General features: G+C 39.2%; 3 protein-coding genes across 3 annotated transcripts; 2 read left to right on the forward strand and 1 right to left on the reverse strand.

Moving 5' to 3' along the window:
• The first annotated feature begins 5,246 nt into the window (after positions 1–5,246).
• LOC122046555 lies at positions 5,247–6,290 on the forward strand. The gene is made up of 2 exons (XM_042607306.1): positions 5,247–5,291; positions 5,379–6,290. The coding sequence occupies exons 1-2, from the start codon at positions 5,259–5,261 to the stop codon at positions 6,213–6,215; spliced, it is 870 nt and encodes a 289-aa protein (XP_042463240.1). The 5' UTR covers positions 5,247–5,258; the 3' UTR covers positions 6,216–6,290.
• Positions 6,291–6,378: 88 nt separating this feature from the next.
• On the forward strand, positions 6,379–10,464 carry LOC122046554 (metal transporter Nramp3-like). The gene is made up of 4 exons (XM_042607305.1): positions 6,379–7,114; positions 7,223–7,359; positions 7,459–8,111; positions 10,042–10,464. The coding sequence occupies exons 1-4, from the start codon at positions 6,495–6,497 to the stop codon at positions 10,219–10,221; spliced, it is 1,590 nt and encodes a 529-aa protein (XP_042463239.1). The 5' UTR covers positions 6,379–6,494; the 3' UTR covers positions 10,222–10,464.
• A 3,557-nt stretch (positions 10,465–14,021) lies between these two features.
• LOC122049343 (protein ASYMMETRIC LEAVES 2-like) lies at positions 14,022–15,611 on the reverse strand. Its single transcript, XM_042610738.1, has 2 exons — positions 15,477–15,611; positions 14,022–15,021 (listed from the first exon to the last, which is right to left on the reverse strand). Exon 2 carries the CDS (start codon positions 14,973–14,975, stop codon positions 14,313–14,315), a length of 663 nt encoding a protein of 220 aa, XP_042466672.1. The 5' UTR covers positions 14,976–15,021; positions 15,477–15,611; the 3' UTR covers positions 14,022–14,312.
• Positions 15,612–19,809: the final 4,198 nt, after the last annotated feature.

The following is a 19,809-nucleotide window of genomic DNA, read 5'->3' on the forward strand; positions in this document are numbered from 1 at the left end:
TGATTCCCCTAAAGGGATACGTAGGCAGCTTAAATAAGTGCAAGCTCTTTTTTCAATAAATTTTAATTTCTAATTTTTAATGTTTAATATTTAATATTTAATATTTAATTTTTTTTAGCATATTAATCTTGAACCGTGGCGAACCATGACGAACCGTGAACCGGCGGTTCTGAACCGTGAACCGTAACCGCCTCGGGCGGTTAAGGTTAAGGGTCGACCTGCCTGGAACCGTCGAACCGGCGGTTCCAAACCGTCGAACCGTCGGTTCCGAACCGTGGTCAGGTCTAACCCTAGGTTGAAATCTTGGCGTCGCGAACCAGGTGGAAGTCTGGACGGGTCGTGGAGCGGACGTCCAGCATGAAGACCGAAAGACTCGAGTGCCGAGCAAAAGTCCAGTTGGTCTGGAGGATCAACTGGCAACAGGTATATTCTCCTGAGTGGAGTAGGTGAGGACGTGTTCCCCGGTGAAGGAACATTAAGCGTCGGTTCGACCTAGAGTTTCTATGAAACTCAAAGTTAGAACCGGACAATCGGAGGCTGTCGCATTTCTTATATTATATATTATTTTATGCCTAGACTAACTTTATTTTTTAAAAAATAAAGTTGCTGGAGAAAGCAGGTCCGGGAGCTCAGACCCAAAAGCTATCGGGAAGTTGACGTGGCGTGCGCGGAGTGGCCGAGCAACGTGGTCTAGGAGGGGCGCTCGAAACGACCTATATAAGGAGTCTCGACCAGAAGCCTCTACACAACTCAACGAACAACTTCTGCTTCTTCGAGCTGCTCAAAAAATGCCTCCATTACGCCCGAAAGCTCCGACGATGATCCTTTTAGAAGAATTTCTCACAAGAGCTGTCGGTATTCTATTTATTTCAAAAGTTATTATACTACAATTGTAATTCTTTGTACTATATTGAATTGATTAGTAATTTCCCATCGAAAGCACTCTTACATGCGGGCCTTGGAGTAGGAGTTGCCCAAGGCTCCGAACCAAGTAAAAAATCCTTGGTGTTAGCGATTGCTTTTGGTTCTTACTTTATTTCTGTTGCGTATTCACATTATGTTTTTCGAAACGAAAGTGAAAGCCACGAGCGCTATTCACCCTCCCCTCCTCTAGTGCTTTCGATCCAACATTTATATCCTTCGCAAACAACTGACTTTGAAGATCTTTGATTTTTTTCTCTCTTGTTCTGCTATAATTTTATCTTTTATTGCTATAATTCTATCCTTTTTATTAATTGTTTTGTCCTTGACAACTATTATAGTTTTTAAATTATTGGCAAAGATTTTAATCTCATCAATTAACTCATAAATTCTTGTCTCCATCTTTGCAATGAGCTAGACGTTGCCCTCAACAGAGACTCCAAATGAACAATTTCACCCACCCTTGCTTGGCAAATTGTACAAGATTCTTTCTCCTGAACATATTCTGTAGTATATTCCTAAGCTTCAGCCACCTATTTAAGAACTTGTTCAGGAATTTTCTCAAAAATTGATTGTATAAATACATTAGTAATTTGTTAATCTATATGCTCTACAACAACTTCTAGGGAATCATTTGAAAGTAGATGTAGCTCTAGATCTGATGGACTTAAATCAACAATTATTTTGGCAACATGTAGTTCTACAATCCTAGACTTTATTGTCTCTACACGAGAGTTTGACCACTTCCATCTGCATATTCTTGAAAAGGCAGGTTGTCTGTAAGGATCCATTATTCTGACATGTTCACACATCCACACCTGTAATACAATAAAAATGGTTAAATATGAAATTTTATGCATAAAATATATGAATCTATCATTAAATTTAAGATCTTACAACGAGGAGATGTGCAAACCCTTTTAGCATGGGAGCTTGATTTCCCTCAAGGTTCTCTGGCTTCAGCCTCTATGAAAGCATCACACCAATGACCCTCAGTTATGGACTCATATAGTCATATACAGTCTTACACTAATTATACCTACCTAAATTCTCAAAATCATCTATACAATCAATTAGTAATTATACTGGTAATCTAGATATAATGCTAGTGGTAGTAAATAAAATACAAACAAAGAAACACAATATTAAAAATTGGCAAAAGAGAGTATCAGATTCAGCAAATGAAGGTTGTTTGCTGAGGTTGATCATCTTGTTCTTTAGTTCCTTCTGTGTACATTCGACATTATTGAAGTATTGAAGAAATAGTAGGGTGGCGGCTGCATGCTACTGCAAGTTACTTTGTCGCCTTGGTCTAGGAGTCCTAGAATTAGTGAAACATATTTCCTTGTGAAGCTAATCTCGTTATTATGAAAGATGAAATACCTGGCCTTAACGTCCCAATTGTTAAACATATTTTGTATAAGGCTTTGGATATTTGCAATTTCAGGCTTGGGTACGGCCCAAGAAAATGAGCTTCCATTTATCAACTTCATTTGTCGATCATTTATGTGTAGTGATGATAAAAAAATACATCAAAGCTTAGTGATAATCATTTACCTTCATTATAATATTATTATTTTTCAACCATAATATGATACATCACACTGTTATTCTTAACCATACTATGATATATTACAATGTCTATAATTTCTCCTATCTACTATAATGTGATTAGTAGCTGCTACAACATGACTACTTATCACGTTGTAGCAGTTAGAGTTAAGTAGCTGCTACAATAATGAGAAGCTAATAGGGATTGTAGGGTTTAACTACGTTGTAGCACCTGCTGTCGAGTAGCTGCTACGATGTTACAACCATTTTTTAAAACCTCTATTCCCTGAAAGTAAATCTTCAATCTAAATACCTATAATCATTAAACACTATTATAGCAGTTAGGATAAGAATCAAAACCCTAAAAATTTAAACCTCTAAACAAGAGGAGAAGAATCCAAACACTAAAGCCTTATGATGGAGGCGAAGCTTTAGAGGAGAAACAAGTCATCGCAGTGTGGTTGATTGACGAAGAGACCATGGGGCATCAATCTATTTTCAATGAAAATCTTTCAAAATATTTGTCACATGCCCAGTTCAAGGGTTAAAACTTTGGCAAATGAGGGCAAAATGGTAATTACACAATATATTTTCGCTTTCTCCGATTGTGCATGATAATATATATTAGGATTAGAGAGAATTATAACTTAAATTTAAAAGACTTACCATCGAATGATTTATGGGAAATAATGTTTGGTAAGTTTCCCACAAATTATAGAATAAAAAATGGTAAGAAAAGGTTGTTTGGAGTGTCGAAATAGCTGCTATAACGTTATAGCAGCTAGCCGTCGAAGTAGCTGCTACAACGTTGTAGCAGCTAGCCGTCGAAGTAGCTGCTACAACGATATAGCAGCTAACCGTCGAAGTAGCTTCTACAACTATATATGTAGCAGCTAACCATCGAAGTAGCTGCTACAACATTATAGCAATTAGTTGTCGAAGTAGCTGCTAAAATATTGTAGAAGCTGACATTTCAAGTAGTTTCTATAACCTTGTAGCAGCTATTTTGACAGGTAGTTGCTACAACGTTATAGCAGTTACTCGTCGAATTAGCTATTACAACATTGTAGCAGTTAATCGTCGAAGTAGCTGCTACACCATTGTAGTAGTTAACATTTCAAATAACTGTTACAACGTTATAGCAGCTAGTCGTCGAAGTAGATGTTACAATGATATAGCAGCTAACCATCGAAGTAACTGCTACAATATTGTAGCAGCTAGCCATCGAAGTTACTGTTACCCCATTGTAGCAATTAACATTCCAAGTAGCTGCTATACCATTGTAGCAATTAACATTCCAAGTAGCTGCTATACCGTTGTAGCAATTAACATTCCAAGTAACTGCTACAACGTTGTAGCAGCTAGCCGTAGAAGTAGCTGCTACACCTTTGTAACAGTTAACATTCTAAGTAGCTGCTACAACGTTGTAACAGCTAGTCGTTGAAGTAGCTGCTACAACATTATAGCAGCTAGCCTTCGAAGTAGTTGCTATACTGTTGTAGCAGTTAACATTCCAAGTAGCTACTATAACGTTGTAGCAGCTAGTCGTCGAAGTAGCTACAACAATGTTGTATCAGCTAAATGTCCAAGTAGCTGCTACAACATTATAGTAGTTGTACATCCAATAAAGTCAACAGATGTTTTCCCCTATATTAATTAAATAGATCATTTAGAATAACATATAAACACTATATATTAGGAATAGAGGAAATTATAACTTAAAATGAAACGACTTACTAAATAGTCGCTACACGTTATAGCAGCTAACTGTGCAAGTGGATGTAGACATTGTAACAGGGGTCGACCTTGTACATTGTAATATAAATCCTTCTAATATATATTAGGATCACGGTTGAGAATTACAACTTAAAATGAAAATAATTACCATTGGTTATGAAATGTAAGAATTGATGTTTGCAAGTTCCTTGCAAATCATATAAGCAAAAAATGGTAACAAAGTAGCTAGGGCTTGTACGTTATAGGATATATCATTGTACAGAGTTGAAAAACAAACAGTGGAGTGGATAAAAGCTTACGATTGAGAATAGAGAGGGGTGGTAAGTAAACCAACGTCGACTATATTTTCGGTGACAGTTTGGGGAGTTGCCAGTCAGCTTGAGAACAAGTATGCAACTATAAGTTGTACTTGGCTTACAACGTCTTTGTTTTTGCTTGCCCGGTAGGAGCGAGTTGTGACGGAAGACGGTGCCAAAGGAAAGAGAGAGCGAGGAAAATTTAGATTTGGGAAAATTCCTTCGCCTTCCATTTTGAATAGAAGGCAGAAGGGGAGAAAGAATACGCTGAAATATTTTTTTACAAAGAAATTGAGTTGGCAACGTCATATATGGGCGTCGCTCATACTCACGCATAAAGGGTGAGGTAGCATATCATTTCTGTGTGTGTATATGTGTATATATATATATAGTCACATGAAATATGTATAATTTATTAAATAATTTATCAAGTTTCTTGTTTCTTAAATTTTTTCTTTTCACCAAATTAAATAATGATACGATGCTAATTCTGGCTTCTATTAATACTTTGTTTGATCATGAAGTCATCCCTACCAAATGAGCTGACCTCTCACCTAAGTCATTTCATCCTTCTCCAATCTCTTCACTTCCTTAGAAAACAAAACAAGCAAAAGCAAAGTGCATGGCAATTAGAAATTAACATCAAAATAGAAAAGATATAAATTATTGCAATTTTATTTATTCATTAAAAAAAAAGCTATAAAAATTAACACTCAGGTTTTCACTTTTCAGCCTTGTCTTCGTCCTCCTTCCATGGCTTTCAGGATCGTAAGGAGCTCCATCAATGTCTTCTTCGACAACTACCATCATTTCACCTCCATTGCCGCCCTTCTCGTCTTCCCGGCATCAGTAGCTTCCCTTATTGTCTCTCAGGTACTGGTTCCGTCGTCGGAGCCGCTGGTCAGAGCTATTTCTCTCCGGCTGTCGGCGCTGTTCCGGGCGGCAAGGTTCCCTTCCTCGTCGCCGCTCTTCGCTATTTTGAACGTCAAGCTCTCGCAAACTGTCTTTTCCTTCGTCTCTACGCTTCCGTTCACCGTAACTTTCCTCATCGCCGGCAAAGCTTCCGTAATCCACGTTGTGTTCGGTGGCCGAAGCAGGAGCCGACGGTCGGTTTCCGTTTCCCTCTCCCTCTTCCGCTCGGTCCTACTAACCTACCTGTTCAACTCCTTCCTTATGCTCTCCGTCAACGCCGCCGTCTTCGCCTTCCTCTTCGTCGTGTTCAACGCCGCCGAACTCCTCGGCCTCAGTGACTCCGGCGGCGCCTCGCTCCCCCTCATATCCGCCGCGGGCGCCGTCCTCTACTCGGTGGTGATTGCCAACGCGACGGTGGTCTGCGGCCTGGCGCTCGTCGTCTCCGCCGTGACCAACCGCGGAGGGGATGTCCCGGTGCTGGAGGCGTGGAGGCTCGTCCGGAGGCGGGCCTCGACGGCGCTGGCGGTGGCGCTGCCGGCCAATCTCTGCCTGGCCGCCGTGGAGGCCCTGTTCCGGCACCGGGTGGTGCGGCGTTACGATGTTGCAGGGGAATTGAGCTGGGCTCTGCTGTATGAGGCGGTCTCCGTCGCTTATCTCTACGCGTTGTTGCTAGTGCTCGAGGTCATCATCAACTGCAAGTTCTACGAAGCTTGCACAACAATGGCGATCGACGATGAGCACGATGAACACAAAGAAGAATTGGAAGCAGAGGAGAAGGCTGCGGGTTTACATATATAAATCTTTGTAGATTGGATTTAAGCTTCGTCTAAATTCAAAGATAATGATGCAATAATTAGCTGTAAATTCTTCCAATATCGTATGGCACGTGGACGGTCAAATCCGCCGTCCATACTACGTGGACGGCGAGATGTGTCGGTAGCTTTTTGCATAATAATTGCAATCCACGTTAGCAATTGTAGACGATTGTCGCCGCGTCGTCTACGATTGTCGATCTGAAACCCTTTCCGCTCGTAAGCTCCCCTCTCCACCGCAGTCCCCCTCCTCTTCTCCTTCCCGATGCCGCACATCAACCCTCCCGTTCTCGGCGACGAGTCCACGTCGGAGGAGGCGGAGTCCCTCCTCCCTCGCGGATCCGCCTCCGTCGACCGCGATGGCGGCAAGGGGCGGCGCATCGCTGCTGCATTTGACGAGGACGAGATCTTCGAGGGAGCTTACGATTTCGATGAGAAGGTCGTCGTATCCGTAGTCTCCGACTTGGGAAGCGTCGGCGTTGATGGCCCCGCGCCTCCCTTCTCCTGGCGGAAGCTGTGGCTCTTCACCGGGCCGGGGTTTCTGATGAGCATCGCGTTCCTGGATCCGGGAAACCTGGAGGGGGACCTCCAGGCTGGAGCCGTTGCGGGGTACTCGCTTCTGTGGCTGCTGCTCTTGGCAACGGCGATGGGGCTCCTGATCCAGATGCTCTCGGCGCGGCTAGGCGTGGCCACGGGAAGCCACCTAGCGGAGTTATGCCGCGAGGAGTATCCGAAATGGGCGATGTTTTCTCTGTGGCTGATGGCGGAGGTGGCGCTGATCGGCGCTGATATACAGGAGGTGATTGGGAGTGCCATCGCGATTAAGATTTTAAGCCGTGGGGTGTTTCCACTCTGGACTGGAGTCGTCATCACTGCTTTTGATTGGTAATATTTCTAGTGTAGTCCATCTTCTTTTAGTAGTTGTTTTGGGACGAATTACAACTTTGACGGCAGCTTTTGATTTTCCTTGATGCCTTAATCTTGTATTGGCAGCTTCATCTTTCTATTCCTTGAGAATTATGGTGTTAGGAAGTTGGAAGGATTCTTTGCTTTCCTTATTGCAACAATGGCATTCTCATTTACATGGATGCTTGGTGAGGCTAAGCCTAGTGGAAAGGAGCTTCTGATTGGTGTGTCCCTTGTTCTAACAGTGAAACTTGTTTTTATTTTCTTCTGAATCTTTCTTTCTCCAATGTCAAATCTTCTAAATTAATCCATTTCTCTGGCAGGTCTTCTGGTTCCAAAACTTAGCTCCAAAACAATAAACCAGGCTGTTGGTATTGTTGGATGTGTGATCATGCCACACAATGTCTTTTTACATTCTGCTCTTGTACAGTCAAGAGCTATAGACCCTAACAAGAAAAGCCACGTTCAAGAAGCATTAAGATATTATACCATAGAGTCCACAGTTGCGTTAATTATTTCTTTCCTCATAAATTTATTTGTCACAACAGTTTTTGCCAAGGGATTTTATGGTACAGAGGAAGCTGATGTTATTGGTCTTGAAAATGCTGGCAATTATCTACAAGAGAAGTATGGAGGAGGGTTGTTTCCTATTCTTTACATCTGGGGAATTGGTTTATTAGCAGCTGGCCAGAGTAGCACAATTACTGGGACTTATGCTGGTCAGTTTATAATGGGTGGATTTCTGAATCTCCGTATGAAGAAATGGATCAGATCATTCATCACTAGAAGCTTTGCAATCATCCCAACTATAGTTGTTGCTTTGTTTTTTGACACTTCTGATTCTGCACTAGATATTTTGAATCAATGGCTTAACGTGCTTCAATCAGTTCAAATACCATTTGCTCTAATTCCGCTTCTCACGTTGGTGTCGAAAGAACAAGTGATGGGAGCTTTCAAAATTGGTCCTGTTTATCAAGTGAGTTTGTTGATTACATATGCTGGAATATAATTGTCTTTTAAGTATATGCCTCATTTCACATGTTTTAACTTTTCAACATCTGCTTCATTTAACATTCATATTACAAGAAGAAACTCCTTGCTTGAAGGCCACGTTTGCATGTGTATAAGACTATCGATAGACATCCTTTTTAATGTCATAAATGCTATGTATAGATTTGATCTGTAGTAGAGTCCCTATGGACACGACCAGATAATTTGAGTCAAAAAGGGTTAATAGTGTTGAGGGAAGACTGTGAACATAGAATGCTTCATTGCAAATTTTTATTTATATATTCAATTCAAAAGAAGCATTACCCTATCTTACTCTACCATTGAACTTTCCAATAGGTTACACCATTGATATTATAAATCCTCTGAATCCCTCTAGTCCTCATCCCTTCTACTGATCTTCTTTGCATATCTATAATTTCTTTTTCATCTCATATATAATGTAGGACCGGAGAGCACATTGGGGATTGAATAGTGTTTGGCATTTTTTCTTTCTTTTTGTTGTATTCATTCTTTGTCTATAGAGTTAGTCTAGTAGTCGAAATATGAAAACAATAAAATAAAGACAACTATTTTTTACTTGGTTCACACCCCTAGGATGCTACGTCCAAGGCCTACGCACTCAGCATGAGTGCACTATGTGTATCTCCTTTTCAGAACTCTTCCAGAGACGGAGAAACTATTTATAGAGTTGTAAGAGCAATCACAAGTAGATAAATTAAATGAGCATATAATAAATAATACAAAGTTTTGTGATCCAGTTCGGAAGTCTTGAGTGTCATGACACTCCTGGCGCTTCCCCGATCGTAGAACTTTAAAAGAACATTCGAGCACGGAGCTTAGGGAGGTTGAAATGAGAATTGATTCCAAAGCCTCTGCCATTGAGCCCTCTTTTATAAGACTTTATCGGTCGACTGATAAAGATCTAATCACACCAATTACGTGATTGATTTCCTCCTTTTCATGGCAATTGATCCTGCTGTTCAGTCAATGGAACCACACTGTCATCCGGATTCTCATCCAGGTTCATGATCGGATCAGATCAGATCCTTGCAATCCGCTCGATCGACTAATCCTTCGGTTTCCTTAGCTGGCCAGATCGCATCGCGTTCGATCCTCAGTTTCCTTTTGGGTTCGATCGATCGATTCTATTCTTTCCTTTAGAACTCGGATAGTATCAAACTCGACCTTATCTCTTATGACCGGTCGACCTAACCTTAGTATTCGATCAACCGAACCATTTGGTCGACCAAAAATCCTGTTTCCTTCAAAATCAAGTTAGCACAATAGATAATAAACATAGTAATGCAAAACAGTGTTAGCAACATTGTTCTTTGGTAGACCAAATATACGTGGGCCTGGTCGACCTTGTTTTGGTCGCTTAAACCTATTGGTCACACTTGCTTGGACTAAACTCTTCCAAGACTTCTCATTACATAAGGTTTACTCCCTTAGGATTTTTCCTTTGCTAAACATCTGATCACCCTTTATCTACTTGGGCTTTCCCTTGTCAGACATCCGATCATCTTTGACCCGCCTGAATTTTTTCCTTTGCCAAACATTTAGTCAATCTTTGACCCGTCTGAATTTTTTCCTTTGCCAAACATTTAGCCAACCTTAACCTGCTTGGACTTTTTCCTTCGCTAGTCATCCAGTCAATCTTGATCTTATTGAACTTCAGTTAACTAAATTTGTAATGCATGATTGTAAGCAGATTGTGAAGCCCCAGTATCAAAATTAACCAGCAAAACTAGGGAAATTCTAGGTGTCATTGTAGTATGCACTAATCTAGATCAATTCTATTGTTTGTGTCTCTCTTTTGATCTGTGCTTTCAATTTTCAGAATCTTGCATGACTTCATTCCGAAGTTTTTTTCATTCAATGTTCTTATATTGCAGGCATTGACTTGGGTTGTTGCTGCTCTTCTTTTCATAATCAACGGTTATCTCTTGGTCGATTTTTTCTTGTCTGAAATACGAAGCATGCTATTCGGGCTGATCATCTGCTCTGTCGTGGCGCTATATATGGCATTCATAATCTACCTCATTTTTCATGGCAGGCAGTATCACAGTCGATAATCATCTGTTGTATTGTGATGAAACTGCTCCCTGATCATACTATTGTTTATGGATTTGGAATCCTCACTGCAAAGAAGACTACATTCAACAATTAGACATTGAACTTCAATCTCAGAACATAGCTGGGAATGGTAGCCAGATTCTTTATTTGTGTTAGTGGCCTACGGTGCATGTAAATTATGTAACAGAATGAATGAAATTTATGGTTAATCTGACTTTTTCATGGAATAGTGACGGAAGGCATATATTGGCATGGTGCATGCGTGTGTGGGTGTGTCTGCATATGCGGGAGGATATGTGCGGGTGTGGACATGCATGGGTGTGTCACGTTCTATTTTCCTTCTCTTGGTGGCTAGTTGGTTGATCTTCTCTACATCCCCACTCTTATCCTTCCATGCAAATTGATCGTCCTAGCTGATGGATATTCCTCGATCTGAAAAAAACAAAGGAAGAGGAGGAAGTGCAAAGAAGAGATTGGCAATGGAAGCGGCAATGGCTAGAAGTCGAAGATGGCGCGCAAGAGGAACATGGAGAAAACAAGCCTGCGAAAGGCAATTTTTATTTTTCTCTCAGAACGTAACAATAAAATTGTTTTTCAAGGAACTTGCAGTGGGCGTTTTGTACTGTTTCTTGCTGGCTGACTGATCGATTTTCTACCATCCAGGTTGCTTCTTTCTTATATTTTCCCACTTCTTTTTCTTATGTTTCTTCGTCTCTTGTTCGATTTCTGATTGGATTATGAAGGATTTAGCGGTTAGTTTGAGAAAACTCCTTGAATTTGGCTGGCCATTTGGATTCGATTGAGAGGATATGTTTGGATGGGTAGTTGGTTTGGAAAGTCAGAGCTCTTTCCTCTGTCTTGTCCTTTCTTCTATTTATGTATTGTAGTATCTTCTATTCGGTTTCAAGAATGAAAACCTTGGGACTGTTTCTTATTGGCTTATTTCTTTTTTAGATTTAATTGGCTACTGTTTCAATTGGGCTTGAGTAGGTGATTCTTCAGAAGAATTTGTTGGTCATCTTATATCTGTTGGAAGATCTAGCTTCAAGTTCATAATTTTCCCCCTTAGTTAATATGCCAATTTAGTAACTAAACTGATCTGTAATTTCCCCTTCAGATTTTTATGGTGCACCTTTTGGTTTGACTATTTCTTCAGTATGAACTAGCATTTTTATGCATAGGATTAATGCTAATGATATTCTAACAATGATATCATCCCCATCTGCTATCGCATGCAATATAGTCAAATCTCATCGTGAGATCGAGATGCTTTTTGAAACTCATTTTCCTTATCATTTTTTGTTCCTTCCCATTCCATGGCCCATTTTTTTCATGCTGATGTTCGTCTGCTAAATGTAAATTTCTTCATGAGAATCCAGTGCAAGATAATGCATGCAAACTTTTATACGCACTACATTAATATTAGAGGTCAAGTGTAGACAGCATGCTGAAGCAAAACATCCAAAGAATTATGTTTTCCCATGCTTTCCCCTCCTCAAAGCAAATTTGGTGTAGTCTAAATATTTATTAAATTGCCAGTATGGTAACAGCGAACATTAATTCGGTCTGCTTGCTTGTTTTAGTGTGCTCTTGTGTTGTTGAATGTTTTAAGCTGTGCTATCGTTGTTGTAATGATTTATGTTGCTGTACTTTTGTGTATAGTGCTTATTTCATCTGCCTTCTTTAACACTTTCTGAAAGAATGATGAGTAATTATTTCATTGGCCGTCTTTTAACTCATCTGCTCATATCATTAATTGTCTCAGCCGCTTGTGCTTCAAAATTTTGTGCCATGTTTAACATAAGATATGGTGTCTTATTTGGTTCAATCTGAAAATTTTAATTTTGTGAATGTGATAAACTATAGAGTTTGTTTTGCTCTAGCAATGTAATGAATATTGTACATGAGATCTCAGTTTCATGTGGCTCCTTCACGACCACAAATCATGTGAGCTCTGGTTTAATATTGAAAAGGACACAAGGTAAACATATATAAAAAGATTAACAAAATAGACACTTGCCTGCCTTTCCTTGCTCCAGTCCATTTCGTTTTCAAACATTAAGAAGATTAATTATGTGGGCTCAAATCGAGACCCCATCACTCTCACGTTAACTGTACATTCATACACAGTCCTAATCAGCAATTAATAGCTGTTTTAATTTGCCTCCCGACTTAATTAAGAACAAAGGGTAGACAATTAACTCTGGTACGTAGACCATCTTTAGTTTAGGCATCCAAAGCCCTGCAGTCATGCCATGCTCAGTGGCAGTGGTAGTACTGTCGAATATATGAAGCTTTTACTCATGCTCAGCGCTGCACAAACTGAGCAATATTAATTCACAATCGTAACACAAAGCCTAAGGCCTTCTGCTTTTGATGGCGAATAAAAGGAGAGAGAGTGAGAGAGAGAGAGATCGACGCAGGACTACGGAAGCTATTTGACTTTATGCTGCTGAAATCCACGTGAATGCTTAAACAAAGACGAGCTGCCTCTCGCACACTGTGCAACGTGAATCGAGACGTGGATGCAACTTCCAATATGGCTTCCCCCATTTTTCTAATGTGGATTTGTTAGATGGTGGCTAGGTTTAAGTGATCCTTACTCTTGGGAAGACCCTATAGTTAGATGATGAAGTTAATAAGTTGAGAAATATTTATTTTATTCTTTTATATATTTTTTTTCATAGGTTAAATGCTCTTATAAGGTGGAAGGGCAAGCCGGTAGAGCCGAGCAAACTTGATGAATAGAGTGACTTGAGTTGATCAAGGTTGACCATTAAGTTAATCGGCATAGTTGGATTGAGTGGATGTAAAAAATAACCATATCAAACAAAACTCAACCACCCATCCTGAATGTTTATATGAGACAAAATAATTATGATATTACTAAGGACCATATATATAGTCTTCTTCCCTATCTATTTCACTCATCATTAATTAACTAGGGGAGTAAAATCTCTATTAAATTGAAATAACCAACTAAATTGATTTAACAAAAAGTAAGCTTGATTTATTCAAAAAAATTTAATTAGTTCAGTTTCATTTAATTCAGTTCAAATTTAACCGAATGCTCATTCCTTGCGCATGTATCCAGACTTCAGTACTGAATCCATACATCCATACGCGCAATATGTGTATATCTACTCTTTCATTCAGTGGTGCTGATTGACAAAAAGCAAAACAAAACAAACAGACAGGTAGGTGGTGCAGTCATAGAAAAATTAATGAAAGTAGACGACCAAAAATTGGAATGATTAAGGATGGAGGTTTGAATCGATCCAAGAGAGGACATACATACATGCAATGCATGCAGGGAGCTATATGACGACCCAATTCCGAGACTCCTAGATACGTCGTGATCTAGTTTACGCTGCCACTCACTGCTGCTTATCGCTGCGCCTTCTGCACCATCGCCCCTCCATTCGCATTGCTGGCTGAATGTCTCCCCTTTCGATGCATGCGCACCAAATTAAGGACTCTGCATGATCCCCTGCAAACCATCGGAATTTAAATCGACCGGCTCGTCTAGCTCGGTCACTCGCCTATGCCCTTAGAGGCCACCGTGGAGGGCTGAATTGAAGTACCGTAGGCGAAAATTTCATGCTCCCTCTTCGATGAAACGCCATCTGATCTAATTCATTTCCTGAATCAGCACCACGGAAGCAGATCTACAATATTGGTGTCGAGCACAAGAAATTACATGAACTAATTAAAATTTTAAATTTCTCATTGATTATATTAATTTATTTCCTCTCTGATCTCTTGGAGTTGGATTTACTCAAACAACAGTGGCCACTGATGCAGCAGCAGCAGCAGCATCTAGCATTACACTTGATCCAATTGACCTTCAATCTTAATTAATTAATTAATTAATCAAGCAAACCCTGTTTTCTTCTTCTTTCTTTTTTTCTTTTGCTTGATATATATAACTAACACACTGCATATCCTTAGATGAATATATATAATTTGCATATGGATCTCTCGATATACTACCTTTCTTCATCTTCTTCTTCATCATCTTCATCTCTTCTTCTTTTCTTTAATTTCCTCTTGTTGTTGTTGTTGTTGTTCTTGATTAATTAATGATTGATCACGAATGACCTAAGCCAGTATTGTTCCTCCCTTTCTCAGAATAATTGTGATGATGCTGTTCCAGAAACGTGCCGGCGCTGTTCAACAACTGCGCCGCCGGCAGACGGGAAGTCGTTGTTGTCATCGTCGCCGCCGCAGCCGCTCTAAATCCGCCCATGCGATCATAGAATATCTCTGCTTGCGCCGCAGGCTGCGTGTTTACGGAAGTCGGCCCCGCGAAACAACCGTTGACGGCGCCGGCGAAATTAGGGAAGGCGGCGGGGGCGAAGGCGTGCTGGGGGAGGGCGACCAGGTGGTGGCCGGCCGCGGCCAGGTTGGAGAGCTCCTTCTCGGCGAGGGAGAGGTCGTGCTGGAGCTCGCTGAGGCGGCGCTGGAGGAGGTGGATGTATCCGACGCAGCCGTTGACGGGGTCGCGGAGGCGCGCGTCCGCCTCGTAGGCCAGCGACATGACGGCGTCCTCCCGCTGCTCCGGGCGGAGCTGCTTCAGCAGCTTCGCCACGTTGCTGGCGCCGAACACGCGGTGCACGTTGGCGAACTTCGCCGGCTGGTCCGGCGGGAAGTGCGGCGCGAACACGCACTCCGGCGCGCACTTCCGACGCAGCAGCTTGCACGCCGCGCACGGCGAGCTCGTCGACGACGACGAAGACGACGAAGAAGTCATCGATCCTCCTCGATGTCAATTTCGCCGTCCCCCCGCACGGCCGCACCTTACAATTCAAAACCTAATTACGCAGCCTTCCATATATGATCGAAAGAACAATCATACCCAAAAACAAAAAAGGAAAAAATCAAGGTAGCCGAAAAATTAGGGTTAGGGTTTCATCGTATAAGCAATTAGATCTAAACAATCTCCGATCAACTTCGTCAAATTTAAAAAAAAAAAAGGAAACATATCAAAATTAAATCAGATCCTTGGATTCTCAAGTTGAAAACAACATTAACAACAATTTTTAAAAAAAAAATCGTCTTTTTTCTTCTTCTTCCTCTTCTTTTTCTCATGCAATTGAAAGAAGTAATTAAGCAAAAGAAGGAAAAAGAGATCATTTTTCTCAGAGAGACGAAAAGCCTTTCGCTTGAAGAAAGAAAGAATGAAAGAAAGACGATTTTTTTTTAAGATTACTTAAAAAATTGTGAAAAGAAAAGAAAAGAAAAATATCTATACCGATTTCTTCTTCTCCTTCTTCTCTTCTTCCTCGGCGTTGAATCCGGCCGACTGGATCGGAAAATTTTGCGGCACTTTGTAAGGCGAAAAGAGAGAGAGAGAGAGAGAGAAGGGGTGTGTGAGAGTGGATTTCAGATCCCAACACAAAGTGGAGATCAACAAGACGAAGACTTAAATAAAGATATTAAAATTAATGACATTAATGTTCGTATTGTTATTAAATAGAAAGTAGTAGAGGAGTAGAGAAAAGAAAAGGGAAGAGACCAGGTACAATAGCACCATCGATTATTATGATTAGTATTTTATTTTATTTTTAAAAGTAAAAACACCTGCGCAAGTCATTCTATTGATGGACGAGTAAGGTTGTATATAAACTAAGCTAAATTAAATTTTAGAGTGTTTAAGTTTATTTTATAAGATGATTGTACTCAAGTCGAGTCTAAAATAAATCTGAATCGTTGAAATGATTGTTCAACCTTATTTGGTTTCTTTTTTTTTTGAACTTCAACTTGGTTTATTCCAATGTTATCGAACTCTCAATTCAAATTTATAATTTGATTATTTAAATTTATTTTATTCATTTTGAAACTTTCTTTATTTATTTAGCATATTAATAAGAGATTTATTGATGTGCATTGTTTACTAATGTAACCTGTTCGTGAATATTGTTCACAAACATTAACTAACTAAAGACGTGTGTTCAAACTTGTTTATTTAGTTTAACGAGATATTTAAACATATTCATTTAATTAATTTTGTATATATTGAATGAACATAAATAAATTATTATTAAATTAAACATCAAATTTATTCATGAATACTGAATTTTTTACCGCCCTAGAGAAAAAGAGGGTTCAATACTTTGTAATGCATTACTCATTCTCAGAATAATTATAAAAAATAGTACCTTTTGGTTTGAACAACTCATTTATATGCTAAATAGGTTTTTTATTGTAATTTCTTTTTCAACATTATTACTTAATCAGGTTGAGTCCATATCATGCTAGATGTGCTATGTTAACCATGACGCATCTTAATTATGACCTTAGATACGATTACCATAATTTACACGTTTTCTATAGGATTTTTTTATGTTAATCTTTGATAAAAGGGTAACATGGTGTACAAAATTATTGTCAACGAGGGATTTATTATATACTGTCTTATTAAGAAGTTATTTTCACTATTTGAACCGTGACCTCTAGATCTCTGACAGCTAACTAAAATATTTTTGTATATATTCATTGATTTCACAAAGTGAAAGTGGCACCACTGGACACTGGCCTGATTTTTTTAAAGGAATTTTCTGATCTTATTTCATTAGTTGTTGTTGAGGGATTTTTTTGAGTGATCTTTTCTTTAAAGATTTTTTTTTTATTGAAAATTACTCGGGATATATATATAGTAATATGGAGAAGACAATTGTTTGGAGCGAAAGTACGTAGATTATCTAACCCTTAATCTTTGTTCCCTTTATATTTCTTTCCCGCCATTTATAGGATAGATCTTGGTCGGAATTAGGTCAAAATTGATTATGATCTTTTTTTGAATTCATCTTCCTATCTAGGTTATAATTTGTTGTCTTTTTAACAGCATGAATCAAACACAAAATAAAAACGGTAACAACTCACAGTGATCTCCCGAGAATAAATCGAAGAAAATGCCGTTGGATGTCGCTGTTGTCGGAACTGCGATCACAGATGAACCGGAAAGCTCTTCGAGTTTCATGAGCCAAATCTCTTTCCTCTCATATGTTCTCCTTTGCACACCGACGCTTCCGCTGTGCACATTGATCACCGTCGCCTCTTCCTTTCGAGATTTCTTGGACGTCCTTTTATAAGATGCAAACATCAGTTCCCAACCGATGCTTTGATGGCTCTCTTAATTGAAGTGTACGTTGAGGACGATGAACCAATCATCTCCTCAACGTAAACGTTGCAATTTATTTGCAACGTAGCCGATCTCCAACATCTCCTACTCGTCCAAGTCAATCCATAAAGGTTATCTGGTCACATAGACCATGTCAGTACATAGACTATAAGGTGATCATGTCACAATATCAAAGTTAGAGATTAATTGGTCACAAAAACCAAATAAGTCACATATAGACTATTTGACGATCAAGTCACGAAGACCGGAGTAAAATTAATTAGTCACAAAGACCAAATAAGAACATTCATTCCATATATTAGGGTAAATGGTTCGTGCGACAGCAAGCACACTGAGCATTCAATTGCTAAGAAGATTATCACATCTTACTTAGTTGTTCCATAGAACGAATCAGAGACATCATAACTTTTCTTTACCCCAGATTAAATTATTTACATCATTATGAACATCTCTAATCCCTCATATTGACTATATGTCAAGAGCATGTTCAACATCTCCAATTAAACAAATTATTCACAATTACATTTTATGTACTGAACTAAAAATCTAACTGATACCAGTGAATAAATATCATAGATGTAAATCAATCTTAATATTCCATTTTAGCTAGAATCTATTCATTCTAATCAGTCGCTTTCCTAGTTATGCTCCATAGACCGAATCATTCATAGTCAATAGGAAATATGCTAAAGTAGCAGACACTGATCAGAACTTCAAGTAGACAGCTAAATAGTCACTTAGGGTAAGATTGAGATTAACTTATAATCTCAAGGGTCTCACATAGTAGAGAAGCATGGATTCATTCTCCTACTACCCTTTTTATCACCATAACACATATGGTATGAATCACATGCTACGATGTTATTCTCTTTACTAAAAAGAACGCATGTTTTTATCAAAATTTAACATCGTACAGATTTCAATCTAGACATGTCTAATGTCTAATCCTGAATTCAACATATGAATTCTAATTTGGCCTTAAGCAGATTCAGTAAATGATGGGTGCATTTACTCCAATCATTACATAAATGATCTCATCTTGACACAATTATCAAAGTGACCTTAATTTATGGGTATGTTTCTATTCACAGCTACATAAATTGTCCCATAAGAAACGATCTTACCTCTATTTGTACTTAACAAATAGAGATGATTGCCCATCTAAGTGGACCAATCTCAATCTGTCAACATACTTATCGAGACTTTTATTCGAATGTAACAAAGGCATATACACTGAATAGATCATGACATTTTCCATTTATCAAAATGTCTTTACAATAAGTTACATTCTACGAAGTCCCAAAAACTTTACATGTCCATGAAATGACTCTTTAGCTAATGACTTAGTAAAAAGATCAACAAACATATTTCGTATAGGGATGTACTCAAGAATTATCTTTTTCTTGTCAATAATATCCCTTACAAAATTATACTGCTGTGATATTTGGGATCCTTAGAAAAAACTATTGCAGCTTGTCAATGTTGGTTGCTACTCGGAAAACCTAGAGGTTCCACTGTACAAAAATTTTGTACAAAGGTCTGAACCTTTTCCTAGCTACCATGTGTTCTTTTAAATTAAATTTTGGATCGCCTGCGGAACTTAACACGTTTGATCCAAAACTTAATCTATTTGTTCTTTTAGGTTTTGACTTGGATCTCCTGCGGAACTTAACACGTTCGACCCAAATCACCTTAAGTTATTAATTCCATTAAATATTAATTTCCATAATTGGTTCCCAGTACTGACGTGGCGAGGCACACGACCTTCTTGGATATGGGAGCAACCACCACCGACTAGACAAAACCTTTTATAGAAATCTAATATTTAATTTCCTAAAATAACTTTAGGTTAACCAAAAAGAACAATCAAATCACAAGGAAAAGAAAAAAACAAAAGAACACAACATCGAAAAACATATTCAAAATTCTAGAACGTAAGCCTCTTGTATTTGATATTATTTCCATAAATAACTAGCATGATGCGGAAAGAAAAATTACTAGTTATACCTTGTAGAAAAACCTCTTGATCTTCTACCGTATTCCTCTTCTAACCTCGGACGTTGTGTGCGCAACGATCTTCCGAGATGAGAAACCACCAACCACCTTTTTCTCCTCCTAGCTAGGTTCGGCCACAAAGAAAGAAGCTTCACCAAGGACGAAGAATAAAACACCAACCAAGCTCCAAGGGATACAAGCTTTCTCTCCTTCTTCTTCTTCTTCTCCAAGTAGTATCCGACCACCACAAGAACTCTAAGCAAGAGATAGGTTTCGGCCACCACAAAAGAGGAAGAAAGGAAGAGGATGGCCGGCCACAATAAATTTCTTCAAGGATGAAGAATTTCGGCCACCATCAATGCTCCAAGGGATGCTAGAGATGAGACTTGCTTTCTCTCCTTCTTCTCCTTCCTTGATCCGGCCACAAACAAAAGCTCCACCAAGAAGA

This window comes from Zingiber officinale, chromosome 2B (genome assembly GCF_018446385.1).
Source record: "Zingiber officinale cultivar Zhangliang chromosome 2B, Zo_v1.1, whole genome shotgun sequence".
Classification (NCBI taxonomy): domain Eukaryota; kingdom Viridiplantae; phylum Streptophyta; class Magnoliopsida; order Zingiberales; family Zingiberaceae; genus Zingiber; species Zingiber officinale.